The sequence below is a fragment of the Sorex araneus genome, chromosome 8, assembly GCF_027595985.1.
Source record: "Sorex araneus isolate mSorAra2 chromosome 8, mSorAra2.pri, whole genome shotgun sequence".
NCBI lineage: Eukaryota > Metazoa > Chordata > Mammalia > Eulipotyphla > Soricidae > Sorex > Sorex araneus.
In genome coordinates, this window is record NC_073309.1 from 44,554,145 (window position 1) to 44,573,633 (window position 19,489).

General features: G+C 58.3%; 1 protein-coding gene across 3 annotated transcripts; it reads right to left on the reverse strand.

The window, feature by feature from the left end:
- Positions 1-443: 443 nt before the first annotated feature.
- Positions 444-19,426, reverse strand: C8H19orf47 (chromosome 8 C19orf47 homolog). 3 transcript variants are annotated; one of them, XM_055146269.1, is made up of 12 exons: positions 19,318-19,426; positions 17,413-17,509; positions 16,560-16,611; positions 15,704-15,755; positions 11,258-11,345; positions 11,058-11,172; positions 9,282-9,363; positions 8,281-8,415; positions 6,142-6,285; positions 4,045-4,115; positions 2,316-2,652; positions 444-1,788 (listed from the first exon to the last, which is right to left on the reverse strand). In XM_055146269.1, the coding sequence occupies exons 4-12, from the start codon at positions 15,720-15,722 to the stop codon at positions 1,691-1,693; spliced, it is 1,089 nt and encodes a 362-aa protein (XP_055002244.1). In that variant the 5' UTR covers positions 15,723-15,755; positions 16,560-16,611; positions 17,413-17,509; positions 19,318-19,426; the 3' UTR covers positions 444-1,690. The 3 variants fall into 3 exon arrangements, with proteins under 3 accessions (XP_055002244.1, XP_055002242.1, XP_055002243.1); XM_055146267.1 differs by having other exon boundaries at positions 444-2,652; XM_055146268.1 differs by lacking the exon at positions 16,560-16,611 and having other exon boundaries at positions 444-2,652.
- Between the last annotated feature and the right edge of the window lie 63 nt (positions 19,427-19,489).

Here is a 19,489-nt window from a genome sequence, read left to right on the forward strand (position 1 = left end):
CGGGGAGTGATGTGGAGGGAGTAGGTTTCCCCAGGAAAGACGTCACAGGAAGGGGAAAGCAACGGGGCTGAAGGTCAGCGTGAGGCTCCTCCAGGGGCACCCACCTGAGAAACGAGCTCTGGAATCTTCTTCTTGGTTTCGGGACATACCCGGCAGCACTCAGGGCTGACTCCTGGCTGTGCTCAGGGAGCACTCATGGCGGTGCTTGGGGGAACACTTGGGGTACCAAAGATCGAACCTAGGTCGGGCACGCACAGGGCAAGCACCCTCCCTGCTGTGCTACGGCTGCAGTCTGCGCTCTGGAAACTTCTCGAATTCACCATCATGCATTGTCCTTTCGAGAGTCAGGGGGTGTCTGGCCTGGGCTTTCCCAGGGCGAGCGGACCGCAACCCCTACCCCCCAGGGGCCAGGGGGCACACGGAAGGCTCCCCGCAGCCCTCACTGAAAAACTAAGTGCAGAATCTCATTTTTAATCTGTAATAAAAAGTTTACAACTTGATTTCCTCCCCCCAATAAGCCAACAAATCGCAAGCCCCTGCAAAGTTTTTAAATAACCCACAACACCCCCAGCCAAGAAAATAATAAAATCAGCAAAGGTCTGTGTGGGAGCTCTTGGGAGTGATGGGCACCTCGGTGGATGGCAGCCCCCGGCCAGGACACCAGGAAGAGGCCGCCACAGCCCCAGAGGGGGGCCAAGGCCCCAAAGAGCTGCATCCAACCCGTCTCACCCTCTGCCCGAAGCTGTCTGGGGGCCCATCACCACAGGCAGCCCCCAGCTGGGCTCTCCCCTCTGCGCCCCCAGCCCCCTCCCCCACAGCCCAGGAAACCCCCTGGGGAGGGCACCTGGCTCTGCCCTGCTGGGGCCTCCTGGGCCTGGCCAGTCTCCCCGGGGCACCTGCTGGACCCTCCAAATCCCACAAAGCCCCTGCCTGGGTCAGGAAGCCCAGCTGACCGGCTCCTACCCCCCCGCCCCAACTCCCCACATGGCCCCCACAAGCTCCTGGGACTCAGGCTGTGACTTCGGCACCTCCCTCGCACCCCAACATCTAGAGGCCTGACGGCTCCCCTGCATCTCCCTGGGCCTCATCCAAGTTGCTGGAATCGGGCCGTGCAGGAGGCCAGGGTCTACCCAGTGGGCAGAGTGGTGAACAGGGGTGACCACTACCATGATACCCCTCCTGACTCAGGGTCTGGGTAGACACAGCCCTTAGCTGGGTGCAAGGAGGGACCCTTGGGAGCAGAACCCCCTCCCCAGTTCTGGGACCCCAACCTGAGACCCCCCTCAAGGAGGGGCGGGAAGCAGTTTCAAAGTCACAAAAATCTATTGGAGACTCTGGGGGGGCACCCCCAGCCTGCCTCCCACCATGAGAGGGGGGTGAGAAAGAATAAAGGAAGAAGAAGAGGGAGGGAGAGAGAACAGAGGGAGGGAGAGGGGGAGAAAGAAGGGAGAGACAGGGAGTGGGAGAGGGGAGAGACAGGGAGAGATGGAGAGATGGAGGGAGAAAGAAAGGGACGGAGGGAAGGAGGGAAGGAGGGAAGGAGAGGGGAGGGAGGAGGGAGGAAAAGGGAAAGAGCTAGAAGGACAGCGAAAGAGAAAGGGAAGGAGTGGGAGAGAGGCAAAGAGAGAGAGGGAGGGGGAGAGAGGGAAAGGGGGAGGGGAAGACAGGGAGGCAGAGTCGGGGCGCCCCTCTAACAGTCTAGACCGGCAGGACGCCACCGTCGCCGCGGGGGCCGCTGGGAGGCCGCCGGTGCAGGAGGATCAGGCAGGACGCAGCGGACAGTCGTGCCTTGCCACAGGGACAGAAAACAGAAGAGAAATGAACAGCGTGAAGAGAGGCCAAGACAGAGAAACAGGGGGGCGGGGGACAGTGCGGGGAGGGGGGCAGGGGAAGGTCAGGGAGCCCTCGGGCAGCTCACAATGGGGGGAGAGGGAGGGCAGCACAGGCCCAAGAGGGGGGCTGCTGGGAGGCGGGCACTAGCCAGGACCCTCGGCGCTGGGGAGAGGCCCAGGTGAGGGGAGAACAGAGAGGACAGAGGGATAGAGAGGAGGGACAGAGGGACGGAGGCAGAGCAGCTGGGCAGGCAGCCATCACATCAAACTCAGAGCCCGAATACCAGGTCGGGTCCGGGGCGGTGGCGGACGGCACTGGAGCCAAGTGGAGGGGCCGGCAGGGCTAGAAGGTTCTGTGGCCCAGTCTCTGGAACACGCTCACAGAACCCGCGTGGTCCATGCGGGCGCCCGGGCTCTGGGCACAGCCCCGGGGCCCCACCACTGTCCTCTGAATGGTGACCTTGACCTCGGCTGCCGACTTACTCTTGGTGCTGGTGACCTGGCTGTCCTGGGCCTCGGGCATGAGGGCAGCCTTGCCCAGTCTCTGCACGACGCTGACCTTGGGCAGCGAGTCCGGCTTCCGGGCCAGTCCGGTGCGGGCGGGGAGCGTCAGGCGCCGCAGGGTGGGCGCAGGGGCCTCGGGGGCGGAGCTGGTGGCCTTGGCCTTGATGGGCAGCGGGGGCTCCTTGGCGGCGCCCCGGCCCAGCGTCTTCAGCACCCCGGCGTACTGCAGCACGGAGCTGGTGCTATCCCTGTCGCTGTCCCAGGCCGCGTCCTCGTCAGCATCCTGGGCCCCCAGGCGACTGAAGACCCCCGTGGGCTGTGCAGGAGGCAGACACAAGGCAGGTGAGGGAGGCTCCTCACGGGGGTGACCTCGGGGGCACCCTGGATCCTGCGCAAGGCCACCATGGCCGCAGGAGGCAGTCCAGAGCGGGCACCCAGGGATGGGCAACAGGCCTGGCATTGGTGGAGCCAGAAATGGCCTTCTTGTGGGCATGGGGAGGGGGAGGAACAGAGAAATCTCACAGCCACAGAGCGCCTGCCACGGGCCCCCTCTTTACATGCTGTGCCCCCGGCCACCTCCCGAGTACTGCCCTGTGACCCTGGAGAGGTCAAAGGCCAGAGATGAGCTGCGGAAGCAGAGAACCATGAAGGCGAGGGCTGGGGTCGCACATGGCTGACCTGGGCTCATCCCCATACGGTCCAGTGCACAACCAGGAGTGACCCCTGAGCACAGAGCCAGGAGTGAACCCTGAGCACTGCTGCCTGTGACCGCCCCCCCCTCAGCAAACAGAAAACAGAGGTCCAGAAAGGCCCAGGAAGGGGCGCAGAGGACCAAGTACAGGCTTTTTATGCAGGAGCCCCAAGTTCAACCCCTGGAACATGCCGCCTCCCCCCCCAGACTCCCACATGGCTGGGAGTGGCCCCAAAACTGAAAATAAGAATCTTCCAGCACCAGGAGTGTCTCACTGGGCCCACACCACCGCTCATGCAATTTCCAACAGAGGAGGAAACAGAGGTGCAAAGGGTTAAAATGACGTGGCCAAGTCAGAGAGCATGACCCTGGTGGCAGGGCCCAGCCCGGAATGGGAGTGGCTGTCACCTATCACCAGCTGCAGGGGTCTGGGGAGGAGCCATGTCAGGGCCAGGAACGGGCTGGGGAGAGGCGGCAAAGGCGGGTATCGAGCGCCTGGAGGCGGATTGAGGGGCCCCCACAAACAGGACCCCATGAGAGTGGGGGGATGGCGCCCTGGTGGTGGGAAGGGCTCCCGAGCACCAATGATGGACAGGGAAATTGTCAGTGCAAAGAAGGAAACTGAGGGCACGCATATGCTGCCTGAGCCCATGTGCTGCTTGTGCCCACGTGGCCGAACACATATGGTGCCCAAGCACATGTGTCGCCCGCATCGTCCCTCTTGAGATGTGTACTTTTGTGCTTTCATGACTGATGCCAGAGTATGTGTGGGGGCTCTCTCCGCCCTGGGAGAAGCCCACCATTCTCTCTGGAACAAGTTACGCTCTCTCTCCACCCCCACTCTCTTCCCCTCCACACCTTCAAAAAAAAAAAACTCCAAATAAAACCTGTTTTACTTCAAAAAAAAAATATAAAAGGAAGGAAACTGAGGCTGGAAAGGCAGGTGTGAGGACTGACAGGCAGCAAGTGCCCGGAACCCCGTTCCAAGGAGACAAGACCCCGTGCCCCGGCACTCACCTTACTCCCCGTCGTGGTGTCCGCCTTGGTCTCTGCGCCCAGACGGTCAAACACAGACGTGCGCTGAGGGCCTGGGCGGGAAGCGAGGCGTCAGCCGCCCTTGCTGGGCACACAGGTCCTGAGCTGGCCCGCAGCGCCCCCAGGTTCCACCGCCCGCGAATGTGGGCCTGAACCTGCACCTCCCCAGAGTGCCCCAGGCAGCGTTCCCCTCTCCTGGGCCTTACACCGTGTGTGCGGTTTCCTTCTTGGGCCTCAGTACAGGTTCATGAACCATGCTGTGTGTGTGTGTGTGCCTGCGCTCGTGTGCCCGAACATGTGTGACTGTGTGTGCCTCCGTGTGTCTCTGTGCGTGCGTGCATACGTGCATATGTGCACGCTTCTGTGCGTGTGCGCATGCGCAAACAGCTCTGGGCCTTGCTTGTTCCCCTCACTTCTCTGGGTCCTGGGTCTCTGATTTGGGGTAGCAAGTCCCCCACCAGAGAGAGGAAGACGGGTATACAACTGAGTCACACAGGTGCTGGGGTTACAAAGACAGGCATTGGGTAGGGGCAATAGTACAGCAGGTAGGGTGTTTGCCTTGCACACGCCAACCTGAGTTTGATCCCCGACATCCCATACGGTCCCTCAAACACCGCTAGGCGTGATCCCTGAGTGTAGAGCCAGGACTAAGCCCTGAGTATTGCCAGGTGTAACCCAAAAGGAAAAAAAAAAAAAGACAGGAGCTGGAGCGATAGCACAGGGGGTAGGGCATTTGCCTTGCATGCAGCCGACCCGGGTTCAATTCCCAGCATCCCATATGGTCCCCTGAGCACCACCAGGAGTGATTCCTGAGTGTATGAGCCAGGAGTGACCCCTGTGTATTGCTGGGGGTGACCCCCCCCAAAAAAAAAAGACAAACGTGACCACACACACACACACACACACACACAGGTGTGAAAAGGCCTCAGAAAGATCTAGAATGAGTGCTCTGCAGACGTGTTCCCGTGGCTAGGGAAGCACAACCAGAGAGAGAGGAGTCAAGCTGGGGCGGCCACCTTGCACACAGCTGGTCAGAATCCCACCGCCAGGGGTCGCAGTAGAGCACAGAGCCATGAACAGGCCCTGTGCACTGCAAGGTGTGTCCAAAAACCCTCAGAAGAAAGTTAGACAATAAGGCCTGGCTGGGCCAGAGAGATAATATCACTGTCATCCTGTTGTTCATTGATTTGCTCTAGCGGGCACCAGTAACGTCTCCATTGTAAGACTTGTTACTGTTTTTGGCATATGAAATATGCCAACAGGTAGCTTGCCAGACTGCCATACAGGCAGGATACTCTCGGTAGCTTGCTAGGCTCTCCGAGAGGGGCAGAGGAATCGAACTCAGATCAGCCGCATGCAAGGCACAGCCCTACCTGCTGTGCTATCGCTCCAGCCCAGAAAGATAGTACAGTGACTAAGGTGCATGCCTCACATGCTGTGGGCTCCAGCTTGATCCCTGGCAGCTCAGATGGTCCCAGAGAAGCACCAGGATGAGCACAGAGCCAGGAGTAAGTACTGAGTACCACAAAGAAGAGGAAAGAAAGTGGGGGAGGGAGGAAGAGAGGGGGCTGTGCTCCTGTCTGCTTCCATGAGGCCCAGAGGCTCCCACCCTACTAGGCAAGAGCCCCCTTTTTAATTTTTCTCTGGTTCTGGGATCATGCCCCATGGTGCTCAGTCCTTACTCCTGGCTCTGTGCTCTGGGATCACTCCTGGTCCACGTGGCCATGCTGCTGTATTGGAAACATTAACAGTGAAATACACCCCTAGTCCCCTTGTGGGTAAGTGCATTCCAGCCCTGGCACACAAAGTGCTAATTTCCCAATGGGGGAGAGAGGGGAGAGGGATGGTCACTAACACAGCCAGGTGGCAGGTGGGCCTTCTCCTCTCAGACAAGCCCTCACCCGTCACGTCTGATGGTGGGCTAAGCAGGAACAAAGGCACTGAGAAGGCCTGCACCCAGAACACTCTCAGCCCCAACCTCAGCCCTGCCCCAGGCTTCTGCTCCTCTGCGCGTGCGTGGAAGGAGGAACCAAGCCAGCCCCACCAGCGCAGCACAGACGGGCACTGCCAGGCCGCTACCTTTCGCCGCCTGCTGCTCCAGGATCTTGCGGGTGCGCGGGGTGGTGCCTTTGGGCATGTTGATGATGTACTTTCCCTCCATCTCCGCAGTGACCCGGCGCCGCTTGGTGGGACCGGCCAAACTCTCCTCCCGCCGGGCCTGGGCTGATGGGGACAGCCCGCAAAGGGCACACAGGGACATTAAATCCCCATGTATCCACATCCCTGGGCCCCATCTCCCCCTGGCCTACCCAACCCACTGACAACCACGGAAACTTGGCTGTGTGGACGCAGACAGCACTCAGAGTCCCCAGCCTCCGAGTGCCCCCCACCCCCAACCCAACAATCCCCAGGCGCTGGGGAAAGGTTCCAGAACTCCGGCAGTGCTGGGAACCAAGCCCATGTCTTCACACATGCCAGAAAAGTGCCCTAGGGCTGAGCTACATCCCCCAAATCTTAGGCCCAATTTTTCTTGTTTCTTTGGGGCCACACCCAGCAAATGCTCAGGGATCCCTCCTGGCAGGGCTCAGGGGACCACACAGATGCCCGGAATCAAACCCAGTCTGGCTGCATGGAAGGCAAGTGACCTATTTGCTGTACTATCATTCCAGCCCCTATACCCACTTTGTTTATTTATTTATTTTTTATTTTTGCTTTTTGAATCACACCCAACAGTGCATAGGGATTACTCCTGGCTCTGCACTCAGGAATTATTCCTGGCGGTGCTGGGGGACCATATGGGATGCTGGGAATCGAACCCAGATTGGCCTCATGCAAGGCAAACGCCCTACCTGCTGTGCTATCGCTCCAGCCCTACTTATACCCACTTTATTAAAAAAAAAAAAAAATTTCAGGACGGCCAGAGGGATAAGAGCGGGCTTAAGAGTTTGCTTAGCATGGGGCTGGAGCGATAGCACAGCAGGTAGGGTGTTTGCCTTGCACACAGCCAACCCGGGTTCGATTCCCAGCATCCCATATGGTCCCCTGAGCACCGCCAGGGGTAATTCCTGAATGCAGAGCCAGGAGTATCCCCTGTGCATCACCGGGTGTGACCCAAAAAGAAAAAAAAAAAAAGAGTTTGCTTAGTATGTGGTCAGCCTCCACTCAGTCCTTGGCACTGGTCCTCTGAGCACTGCCAGAGGTGTCCCCTGATCAGGCACTGAGCCAAGAACGGACTCCAAGCATAGCCCTATATAGCCCAATGTGCACCCACTCAACCCCAGGCCACAGGAGATCAGGGAGACAGTGCCAAAGACTGGAGCCCTCTGCATGGTCCCCAGGATATCACCAGCTGTGGCCAAATATTTTTGTTTTCAAATCACACCCGGCAGTGCTCCTGGCTGCGCACTCAGGCATCACTCCTGGCAGTGCTCAGGAGACCATAACACAGGTGAGGTTTGTGCAAGCAAGCACCTTACCCGCTCTACTCTCACTCTGTCCCACATTAAAAAAAAAAAAAAAGACACACAATGGGGACTGGGGTGATGTACAGGGGTAAGGCATTTGTACATCAAGGCCAACCTGGGTTTAATTCCTGGAATCTCATATGGTCCCCCGAGCTCTGCTAGGAGTAAGCCCCAGTGTGGCTGTGAAACAAAACAAAAAACTAGGACCGAATCCCCTATGGTGGACTCTGTAGTATTTTGCACTTAAACTTTGTCAAAGCCATGTATGATGGGGGCCAGCGAGATAGTAGAGTGAGTAGGGCATTTTCCTGGCACACAGCTACCCTGGATTCGATCCCGGCATCTCATATGGTCCCCAGAGCAGAGTAGCGCCAAGAGAACTTCCTGAGAGCAGAGCCAGGAGTAACCCCTGAGCATAGACCAGGTGTGGCTCAAAAACAAATTGGAAAAAAAAAAGCCCTGAACAAGTTGAAGGCAAGTACTTAGAAGTACTTAGCAGACAGGCAGGACACAGTGTACCTACACCACCTCCAAGGCCCCCCCATCAGGGAAGGTGCCACCAATTCCTGGTACAGGCGTGGAAAGCAGGACCCAGTGACCATGCCCAAATGCCCTGGACCCCAGGTGACCTTCAAAAATCTTTACAGTCCTGTGGCTCCAAGTAGGGCTTGCCACGTGTGTGCAAGATGCCAGCTCTGACCCCTGGCACCCCTTTCCGGCACCGGGACATGCCCCAGCCCCTGCGGCCTCTTACCAGCAGCCTTGGCACTCCGGGCCATCTTGTTGGAGACGGTGACGGAGATCTTGGAGGTGCTGGTGTCCGGCCGCCGTGGGGGCGTCCTGGCTGGGGATTCGCGGTGCAGGCTGTTGGCAATCATCCGGGAGGCGGCTGCCAGAGGAAAGGAGAGTCTGGTCAGAAAGGGCCCCGAGAAGGCAGGGTGGGGCCACCAGGGCAATGGGACTTTCCCCACTCTGGAATCAACCCTACATGTTCCTAATTCTCATTCCTAGCCCTGCCTGACTCAAAGGGGCGCCAGAAATCCCCACAGCCCCTAGGTCAGGGCCCCAAGTCTCGGTGCCCCCTGCAGGCGTCCTGACCGGTGGCGCTGACCCTGCATCTGAAACAGTCCCACCACCTCCACATTTGCTTCCCCCTCGGAATCTCAGAGACATTTTCTGGGGCGGGGGGGGGCCTTCCTGAGCAGACACACTTCCGACTCATCCAAGGTCTACAAGAAAACTCCCTGCCGAAAAGGCAACCCCACCAGACAGATTGAAGGCAGAATCCAGTGCCCGGCAGTCACCAGGCCTCAGAAGGGTCCCTTAGCCAGGCCTGGAGCACTGGGGGGTGGGGGGGAGCATCGTCTGCGGAGGGAGAGGGGACTGACCCGGGGCGCAGGCAGGATACAGGGGTTCATGAGCTTCATCCAGATAGGGTTGTTAATGAAGCCACTGGTCACACTTTGGGGGGTCCTTCCACAGAACCCCACATCAGAGGCGGTGGTTGACATGCGGGTCAGCTGGGGAGGATGGTGTGATGGGGCCCATGGGGGAGGGCCCAGGGTTACCGGCTGCCTCAGGATTCACAGAACTTTCTGGAACCGAACGCCCACCTAGGCAAATTGGGGTGTGCGGAGGGCCACTCACCTCTCGGCTTAGTGCTCCCTAAATGAAGTGGCCCTGGATGTCTCTGCAACACCCACAGACGTGGCCCCGCTACCTGGCTGGAGGGGAAGTATGAGGAAAGGGACTCACCGCTGGAGGCACCTCGGCGACTGTCACCCGGGAGGGAGCTGGTGCTGCAGGGCACAGACTCAGTGGCCGCTTTGCACATGTCCTGTAAGACCACAGGGCCCAAGGGTCACGGGCACAAGTGCATGTGGTGGGGGAACCCGGGGATCTAAGCCATGGAAAGGGGGAATCGGAGACACCCCACCCGTCCTCTGCAAGGTCACCAAAAGCCTGGGAAGACAAGGACATTGTCACGAAGCTAGACAGGCCGCAGGGACGTGGGGGAGAAAATGCGAGGACCTGGGAGCAGAAAGAGGGTGCTGGTGGGAACACAGACACCGCCCAGGACGTCTGTCGGTCAGTTAACACGGGGGCAGGGCCAGAGCCATAGTGTGGGGCGGAGGGCGCTTGACTTGCACGAGGCCAGCCTGGGTTCCATCCCCAGCAGCCCGTGTGGCTCCCTAAGTACTGCCAGGCCTGCCCTGAGCACAGAGGCAAGACCTGAGCACAGCCACATGTGGCCCACGTAGGCAGGCAGGTGCCTTGCCTGTGTGTGGACCTGAGTCCTCAAGGCCTTCTGAGCACTGCCAGGAGGGACCCCAGGCAGCCCAGGGATGGCGGAGGGGAACCCACAATACATAACAAATGTTTTACGATGTACGTTTTCAAATGATTAACTATGTTATTATATATCTTAATGTCCTACCTCCCTTTGGTTTGGTTTGGGTTTGGGGGCCACACCCAGAAGTGCTCAGGGACCAAATGTGGTGTGAAGGATAGGACCTGGGTGGGGGGAGGGGGGGCGGGGGGTCAGCGCTACATGCTCTCCTATATATATACTACTATTTTTGTTTGTTTGTTTTTGTTTTTGGGCCACGCCTGGCGATGCTCAGGGCTGACTCTGCACTCAGGAATCACTCCTGGAGGTGCTCAGGGGACCATATGGGATGCCGGGGACCAAACCTGGGTCAGGAGTGTGCAAAGTCCCCCCTGTCCTATCACTCCAGCCCATACCATACCTTTGTATCCCAAAGCTGTGTGACATCTATACACTCATGCAGGCACGCACACACACACACACACACACACACACACACACACACACACACACTCCCTGCAGTTCGCATGCAGACAGTCTGGCAGGGCCACGCACACAAACATGCCAAGTGCGGCTGCGATAACACGACAAACATGTCCCTGGATGCTGGCTCTGAGCCACATATGCAGGCTGGGGGGTGGCCGACACAGCCAAGGGTTGAGGTCATCAGCCAAAGGCCGTTCGTCTGAGGACAGTCCAAGGGCTGCAGAGACATGCAAGTGGGTACGGTGCTTGCTTGCTTTGCCCACAGCTGACCCCAAGCTGATCCCTGGTATCACACCCTGAGCACTGCCAGGTGTGGTCCCCAAAAAACTATGTGTGTGTGGGGGGAACAGAGTCTAAGATGAAATGACCGTTTTGTTGGCCAAGTCCCTGAGATGACTATCGTAAGGAGAATAAAAATGATTACAAAGAAACTTAACTCAGGTCCTTCGGCCAGTCCAGACAAATAAGGGGTACTTAATATAACATCATGCTGGGGCCCATACTGCTAAATAGGGTTACCTATCTGCATGCCACAGGGCGAGAAACTGAGGCTCAGAGAGGTTAGGCAAAAGGCCTAATGTCACACACTAAACAGGGGCAGTGGCCCTGGAGCCAGATCTGTCTGTCCAAGTTACTAAGTCTCCTATGGGCTCTCTAGTGTTCCTTCACCCCCACCCCACCCCCCCACGGCCCCTGAGAAGCAAGCAGCACCCCACCTGGCGGTGCACCACCTTGGCATGCTTGAGGATGGCAATAATGTCACCGACCACCGTCACGCCCAGCTCATTCATGATCTCCTTGTTGAGGTCCAGCAGCATGCTCTTCTGGATCCTGCCGGGCCAGAGAGGTCATGGGGGGCCACCCCCAGCCCACACTCCACAGCCCTCCCACCGTGGGCCAGCCCCCAGCCCCCCACCTGTTATCCACAAACATCACGGCGTAGTTGACAGCAGGGCCTGGAGGGATGCCAGCTTCCTTGAAGAACTGAATCCATTCGGAAGTGGCTGTGGTGCAAACAGACCCCATTACTGCCCTTACTCCCTTCAAGAAACAGCTGCAGGGACTGCAGAGATAGCACAGCGGGTAGGGCGTTTGCCTTGCACACAGTTGACCCAGGTTCAATTCCCAGCATCCCATATGGTCCCCTGAGCACAGCCAGGAGTGATTCCTGAGTGCAGAGCCAGGAGTAACCCCAGAGCATCGCCAGGTGTGACCCAAAAAGCAAAAAAAAAAAAAAAAAAACCCAGCTGTGGACAAACCAACAGGGCACGAGGCATTCACGTGTTCACTGCTGAACCCCTACCCCAGAAAACAAACAAGCAGAATGCCAAAATCCCCTTTACTGCCCTGCCCTGGACAGGACATGGCAAGCAGTGGCCCCCTTGGTCAGCATCAGCATGGGCATCACAGGAAAAGACTGTCCTGGACCCACCCAAGGCCAGAGGTGGAGATCGGGGGTACCCACGTGTCAGTCAGCGCCCACACCACCAGGTCCGGCGTGGGCGGGAGAGCGGGAGAGGAGCGCCTAGGCGGCTGAGCTCAGGGTTCCAAGGCCCTCTGTTTGGCTCTGCTTTCTCAGGGCTGCAGGGCCTTGGGCGGCCTTAGGAGGCTCTGCAAACTACCCCCAAGTCTCCAGGCACCCTGGGCAACGAGTGACCCTGCTGTGGGCAGGAAGATGACCGTAGTCTCAGTCTCCAGTCCCGGGCCCAGAGCGACAGCACAACAGGGAAGGCATTTGCCTTGCATGTGGCTGACCTGGGTTCGATCATCAGTATCCCCTCGGGTCCCCGAGGACCGCCAGGAATAATTCCTGAGTGCAGAGCCTGGAGGAACCCATGAGCACTGCTGGGTATAGTGGACCCCAACCTCAGCAAAAACCCAAACACAACCCCAAGTCCCTCCCAGGGAGCTGATCCAAGAGGTCACGGGGGTGCCAGGCTCACGGTGCCACGTGACCGAGATGGGCCAGGGGCCTTTGAGCACACGGGCGCCTTCGGCCGGTATGGACCACTAGTGGCTCACACTCAGATTAAGCCAACAGACGGTTCTCGTTGCCAAGTGCTATGCTGAAGCCCGGTGCCCTCGGACAATGGGGAGTCTAATACTGAAGCAGCTAGGGGGTGAGAAACACATATCGCAGGGCCCGGTCCAGTGCGGCAAAGGCCACTGGCCCCAGGTCGCCGTCCCCGGCTGCAGCAGATGTGGGCGAGCACAGGGAGGCGATGAAGCCATGTGGCCCTTGTGAACTTCCCGGGCCTTTTGGATGCCACTTTGCTTTTTCGAGGGGGAGGAGAGATTTGAGCCACACCCTGTGGTGCTGAGTGGGGCCCATGTGAGGCCAGGGACGGAACTGGGGTCGGCTGCACACAAGGCAAGTGTCTGACCCCAATACTCTCACCGGCCTTTGGGGGCCCCCTTCAAGCTGACCCTGGCCTGTCTGGCCAGAGAGCGGAGAAGAACATCAACCCGGGCAGAGCGTCCACCACCCTGTGGCTCTGAGATGCAGCCTGCCTCGCCCTCCCGGGGGAACCGGGGGCTCTCATGCACAGGCCCCGACCAGCCCTGCAGTCGCAGCATCTGCCGCATGGCGGCCACCAGGGGCCAACCAAGGGGAGCACCCCCAATCCAGGGCAGCGGAGGATGCTTGGACGCCACGGTTACCAATGGGCCCGGACCCTGAAGGCCACCCGGTGTGACTCCATTTCTAAGTTCAAAGCAGATACTGAAGAGGAAACCTCAGTTTCCCCTTGTCAGCGAGAGAGGAAGCCACAGTTTCCTCTCTCCAGATGTTCCATCTCTCCCCCATCAGCCCGATACACATTCTCCACTCCCAGGGTTGTGCCTCAGCATTCTGGGGGCTTCCCGGGAACATAAAATCTGCCCTGGAGTCCAGGCTGACAAAAAACTAAGATAATGAGCAACTAGGCCTGGCAGAGTTTCACCTTGCAGATTTTCACCCTTTTCACCTTGCCAGAGAAGAAGGAAGCCACAGTTTTCTCTTGCCACCGTTCCATCAACCTGACACATATTTCATTCCCAAAGTTCTGCCCCAGCATTCCTAGAGATTTCCAGGATTATAAAACTGTCCTGGAGGCTGGAACAATAGCACAGCGGGTAGGGCATTTGCCTTGCTTGCAGCCGATCCGGGTTCAATTCCCAGTTTCCCATATGGTCCCCCGAGCACCTCCAGGAGTAATTCCTGAAAGCATGAACCAGGAGTAACCCCTGTGCATCGCCGGGTGTAATCCAAAAAGCCAAAAAAAAAAAAAAAACTGTCCTGGAGCCTAGTCTGACAGGAGCCTGAGATAAGGGGCAGGAATGCCTGAGAGATTCAGACCAGCAACACAGTCCTGGGGTTTTCTGGCATCTTTTGCAAACACTTGCCAACCGATAAGGAATGCAAAGAGCCTTCAAGAGGCCTCCACAGAACTCCCCTACCTTAGTCCCATACCAAGTTCCTCCCCACTTGAGGAGCTTCTTTTCTTTTCTGCTTTCCAATAAACTTTTCTACTTCCCAATTCTGAGTCTGAGCATCTTTATTACTCAATATTTTAGTTCTTGAAAATACTGAAGAGGGGCTGGAGCAATAGCACAGCGGGTAGGGCGTTTGCCTTGCATGTGGCCGACCCGGGTTTGATTCCCAGCATTCCATATGGTCCCCTGAGCACCACCAGGAGTAATTCCTGAGTGCAGAGCCAGGAGTAACCCCTGTGCATTGCCGGGTGTGACCCAAAAAGAAAAAAAAGAAAATACTGAAGAACGTGGGAATGGCAAACGAACACAGAGACCCGCCCCCGCCTCCGCCTCCGCCTAATCTGCCTCACCTGCTTCAATACCATTGGACAGGAGGGGTTTCACGGGGGCCTCCTTGCACACAGCCAACCCCAGTTCCATCCCTGGCAACACACAGGGTCCCCTAAAGTCCCACCAGGAGGGACCCCGGAGCATAGAGCCAGGACTAAGCCCTGAGTACTACTGGGTATGGGCCATAAACAAACAAAATAAAAAGCCAAAAAGGTTTTTAACTGGTGGCACAACTTAAGCAAGGCGAGGCACTGCGATGACCAGGTGGTGGAAAGAGAACATGGCCGAGCACCGTACAGAGGGGAGGATGCACGCCTTGCAGGCAACCAAGCCAGGTTCAAACTCTAGCACCCCATACAGTCTCCCAAGCACAGCCAGGAGTGACTCCTGAGCACCACCAGGTGTGACCTCCGCTACCTAAAAAGGGTGGGGAGGGAGAACAGAGCAGTCCTTCACATCATCTGGAGAAGGAAGGGGCTGGTGAGGGCTCAGCCCTCCAGGTGATACTCTGCATCTTGGCCTCCAAGGATGAAGACTTTGCTTTAAGCATTTGTTTTGGGGCCACACCTGGCACTGCTCAGGGGTGACTCCTGGCTCTGGGCTCAGGAATGACTCCGGGTGGGGCTCCAGAGACCATATGGGATGCCGGCGATCACACCAGGGCTGGCTGCGTGCAAAGCCAGCACCTTACCCGCTGTGCTATGGCTCTGGCCCTGGGCACTTGGCTTTAAATAAAACAAAGCTGGGAGGGGAGCCAGAGGTGTCACTCCGCAGACGAGCACCCACCTCGCACGGCTAAGGCCCCAGCCCTGTCTGGTTCCCCGGACACTGCAGGGAATCACCCCTTTTTATTGGGCCAAGAAATAGGCTCAAAGGCAGCAAGCTAGCTCCAGCCTCAGTCTCCCCAGGTCTGGAATAATGCCCACACAACCGCTGAAACAAAAATGCCTCTGGCCTGAACTGTGATGCCTGAGCACAAAAGCACGCACAGATCCAGAGATTTTCATGAATCGCTCACACCCGGTGTCGCTGAGCACCAGGATTTAAAAAAAAAAAAAAAAAAAAAAAAGGAGCACCACTGCCTGCTTCTGGGACTCAAGGGAAAGGAATCGGAGCGAGTCCCTCCCGACGGGGCTTGCTTCTGTGTACTCCTCTCCAGGCACACAATCTCAGGGGAGTCTGAGCACTGAGCAGCAGGAGAACATGGGACTCGGGCTGGGAGGAGCCGCTTTGTGCGGAGACCAGGGTGCCAGGTCCCACGAGCTGCCAATGACAGCCCAGGAAGACAGCCTGGATGCAGCGGCACTCACTCCATGTCCCAGGCGACCCGGCGAGAGATCAACAAGCTCCTGAGCCCTGGAGGACGGGACGGGGCATCTGCCAGCTCCCTGGGCCCCCATCTTGAGGCCACACTGGACAGCCGGGAAGCCCCACCCTGCCCCCACACCCCAAGCGCAGCTGTTCCTGCCAGTGACCCGGGCGCCCTCCCCCCACCCTTCAAAAGCTCTTCAGAGAAAGAGCCCCCCCCTCCACCCCCAAGAGAAGGCCACAGACTCACCCATTGTCACGGAGACCATCGTCCCCCCGGCCCCACTGCTGCTCCCGGGAGCCTGGAAGAAAAGAGACTTGGGGGAGAGGCCCCTGAGCGGCCGCCGGCCGCGCGTCTGTCCCTCTGCGGCTGCTGGCCTGCTGTCACCAAGCCAGGGGAGCGTGCCCGGGCTGGGGGTTCACAGCCCAGGAATAGCCCGGAACAGCTGGCAGGCTGTCAGCCCTGCCACCAGCCCTCCTGCTGGGGCCAGCGCCCCTCCAGAGGCCGCTGCTAGGGGGGGTGCAGAGTGGACGGGACGATACGCCTGTCCAGACTTTCTCCTTAAGCACCCACTTTTTTCTTCCCTTCAGAAATGGGGAGGAGGGCGCTGCTGAGACCCCGCAGGTGTGAGGCACCATCCTAACAGCTGGGAATCGGGGGGAGCTGAAATGAGGGAGGCTGGCCTTCCGGGGCGTGGGGTGTGGGGCAAGGCCGGCATCTGTGAATGGGGGTCCAGAGAAGCCGAAGGACCATCTTTAGGAGATGCATGCTCCTGTACAGGGCAGGGCGGGGAGGGGGGTGTCAGGGCACCGAATCAGGAGGGGCCTCCGAGATAAGATGGGCACACACCCTCAGACCCCCAGAGACCTCCTGACCACACTGCCCCATCTGCTGTCCCCCCCGCCATGCAGCCAGGGACAACTGTCCCCTCCCACTGTCCCTGTCCCTCAGCAACCCCCCCAGTCTGACCTCAGCTCCTGCTCCCCGCCCCTGGGGCCCCAGCATCTACCTGTCTCCCCTCACACACCTCAGCCCCTCCCAACCCCCCAGCCCAGGCTGACACAGTAAAGACACTGGAGGGTTCAAATCTGGCTCTGCCACTTACTAGCTGTGTGAACTCGGCAAGTCACTGCGCCGGCCAGGCCTCGGTGTCCCATCTGTGAAATGGGCCAGTGCAGACATGAGCGACCTCAGAAGATGGGCTGGGCTTCTTTCCAGGGGCACAGCTCTTGCGCTACAGGGGGTTCCTTGTCCTACCCAACTGCCCCATTTTCCTGCACAATGTCATGGGGGCCCAGAATATTTCTCTCCCGCCCTGCATCCCCACCAGCTCCCTGCTGTTCTGGGGCTTTCCCTGTGTCCCCCAGAGCAAGGTTCCCCCACCCCAGCAATCACCCGCCCTTCACCAGCCTCTGCCTCATGTCTAATCCCTCACAGGCCCCATGGCACAGCCCTGCCCTGGCCTGGCCCCCAGAGGCCTCTGAGATCCACTTCCCTTCTGTGTTTTGCCACCGGACCAAGTGGGCAGAGCTGTGGGTCCCCGACATGGGACAGAAACTCAGGCCCTCCCCCAAAGGTACCCTGAGTCTGCCCCCCCACCCCCAGAGACTCCTCCAGTGGGAGGATGCCAATCAGCCCCATTTCAGCGGGTGAAAAACTGACTCACCCAGGTGCGGCCATTTGCCAAATACTACATCCACAAGCAGCTGCCCTGGGCTTCCCAAACAAGTTCTCCCTGATTCTGATGCCCCTCACAGGAGGCCTTCTTTGCTGCCTGCAAACCAGCCAGCATCAGGTGAATGCAAACCTTGGGAGGCCTCAGAACCAGCCGGGGGGGGGGGGTGGACAGCAAGACAGACCCCCTTGTGACAGGTCCCCATGCCGCAGGGCTGGGGCTTAGACCCAGGTCAGTGCGAGGCAGCAAGGGGCGAGTGGGCCAGGCTCTGGTTCCGGCTTACCAGAGGCCTCCGAGTACTGGTTCCCCCAACTGCACAGCTCCTACTTGACTCAGTTTCCTCTCGTCACCATTAAAAGCCCAGGGCCAGCGCTGACATTCTGAACAGAGAAGATAACAACAATTATGAATGGATAGCAGAATTACCCTGCTCAGACTCGTAAGAGCCAGTCCCTTGGTAAGTTTGGCTCAAAAAAAAAAAAAGTTCAAATCTTAATTTCATGACTTTGTTTCTTGATTCGCACCCAGCGATGCTCAGGGATCATTCCTGGCAGACTCCGGGGATCATATAGAATGCCGGGGATTGAACCCGAGTTGGCCGTGTGCAAGGCAAACAGCCTCCCCACAGGACTATCACTCCAGTCCTATGATTTTATTTTTATTTGGGGCTTTGGGCCACACCCGGCAGGGCTCAAGGGATCATGCAGTGCCAAGGGCTAATCCTCTAGCTCCCACAGGCGGAACTATCATCACACTGTCTTCCCAAGCCCATTTTTTTCCACTTTTGGGCCCTGAGCCTGCAGTGAGTGACTTAAACCTTTTAAGGATCTCATGGTCCATCAATCATGAAACAAGAATGATAAAGTGGTTAGAGGAATTCATGGCCTTCTGCCGCACCAAGCCTTCAGGGCAATGCTGGGCAGATGCCGAGAGCCATATGTGTACACGGGACGAGAAAGACCAATCTTCAGTGAATGAGGGGACAAGGCCCTACTAATGCCAGTTGTATGCCAAGGGAGAGCAGGGGGCAGGCTAAGTTTAACCTGGCAGGGACCAGGACACCCAAAAACTGGGAACCACATACCACAACCACACATACCAGTTAGGGGTCGAAGCGACAGGACAGCAGGCAAGGTGCTTGCCTTGCACACAGCTGACCAGGTTATGATCCCCAACACCCCGTATGGTGCTCCCAGTCCTGCCAGGAGTGATCCCTGGGCACAGAGGCAGGAGCAAGCCCTGAGCACCACCAGATGCGCCCCCCCCCCCACCTCAATTCCTCTCTGGGATGTCTCCAGCCTAACAGGCAGCGCTGTTCCCACTCTGTTTCGCCTAAGTGTTCCTCTTTCCACATCCAGCAACAAAAATTTCCTGACTAGGAGAGCAATCTAAGTTTTCCTCCTCCTAGTTATGGCAGGAGGAAAATACACCACTGACTTCTGACTTCTCTTCATTGTTTTTACTTTGATTCTTTGCGGTGCAAGGGATCAAACTCGGGGCTTCACACACACACAAAGCAAGCACTCAACTGCAAAGTTCTAACGCGCGATCCGATGCAGGAGTGGCTTTTAAAGAAAAAGAAAACATCTAATAGTTCACGGACTCCACGCAAACTCGGCCCAATTCGAAGCGGCGATCCGCCCATCTCCAGTTCCGAAATGCATCCTATTGCGGCTGGTCCGGCTGGAAGAAATCACTGGGGGAGCCGCGCAACCTGGGGTGGGCTACGCCCCCAGGCTTTCTCACACGCTTGTTTCCATCACTAGCATTGACTCTTGATATTGTAATCGCTGCCCCTCAGTGCAGAGTTGGGGAAAAAGGAGGCCCGGAGAGGAAAAGGCACAGGCTCACGGCCACTAAGGCGAAGCTGGAACTCGAATCCGAAATCGACCAGCTCCCAAGTCCCTCCAGACCTCCACCCCAGGTTGCAAGCGACGTCACTCCTGCATCCATACAACAGCGGTGCAGGAGAGGGGCCAGGCTGACTTCGCGCTCCGACCCCAAGTAGGAGCGAGATGCTAGAGGAAGATTCTGACACCGCCCCCCGGCCCCCATCCCATTGCACAGAGGAAGAAACTAAGGTTCAGAGAAAGCCGGCTCTAGCTCCCCGCTCGCACGCCGAGCCTCGGACGCCAAGCCCTCCCCGCAGCATTCGGCCGGGTCCCACCGCCGCCGGCCCGCGCCTCACCTGGCACTGGTGGCCCGCGCCCCACTCGTGCAGCCCGCCCCCTTCGGCCGCGTTGCCAACCGCCGCACTTTCCTGCTTCGGCCCGGCGACCAGCCCCGGAAGCCCCGCCCTCGCCACAGGAAGTCGGGCTCTGCACCCGCGGCCACTCTAGCCCGCCACCAACAAGAGGGCG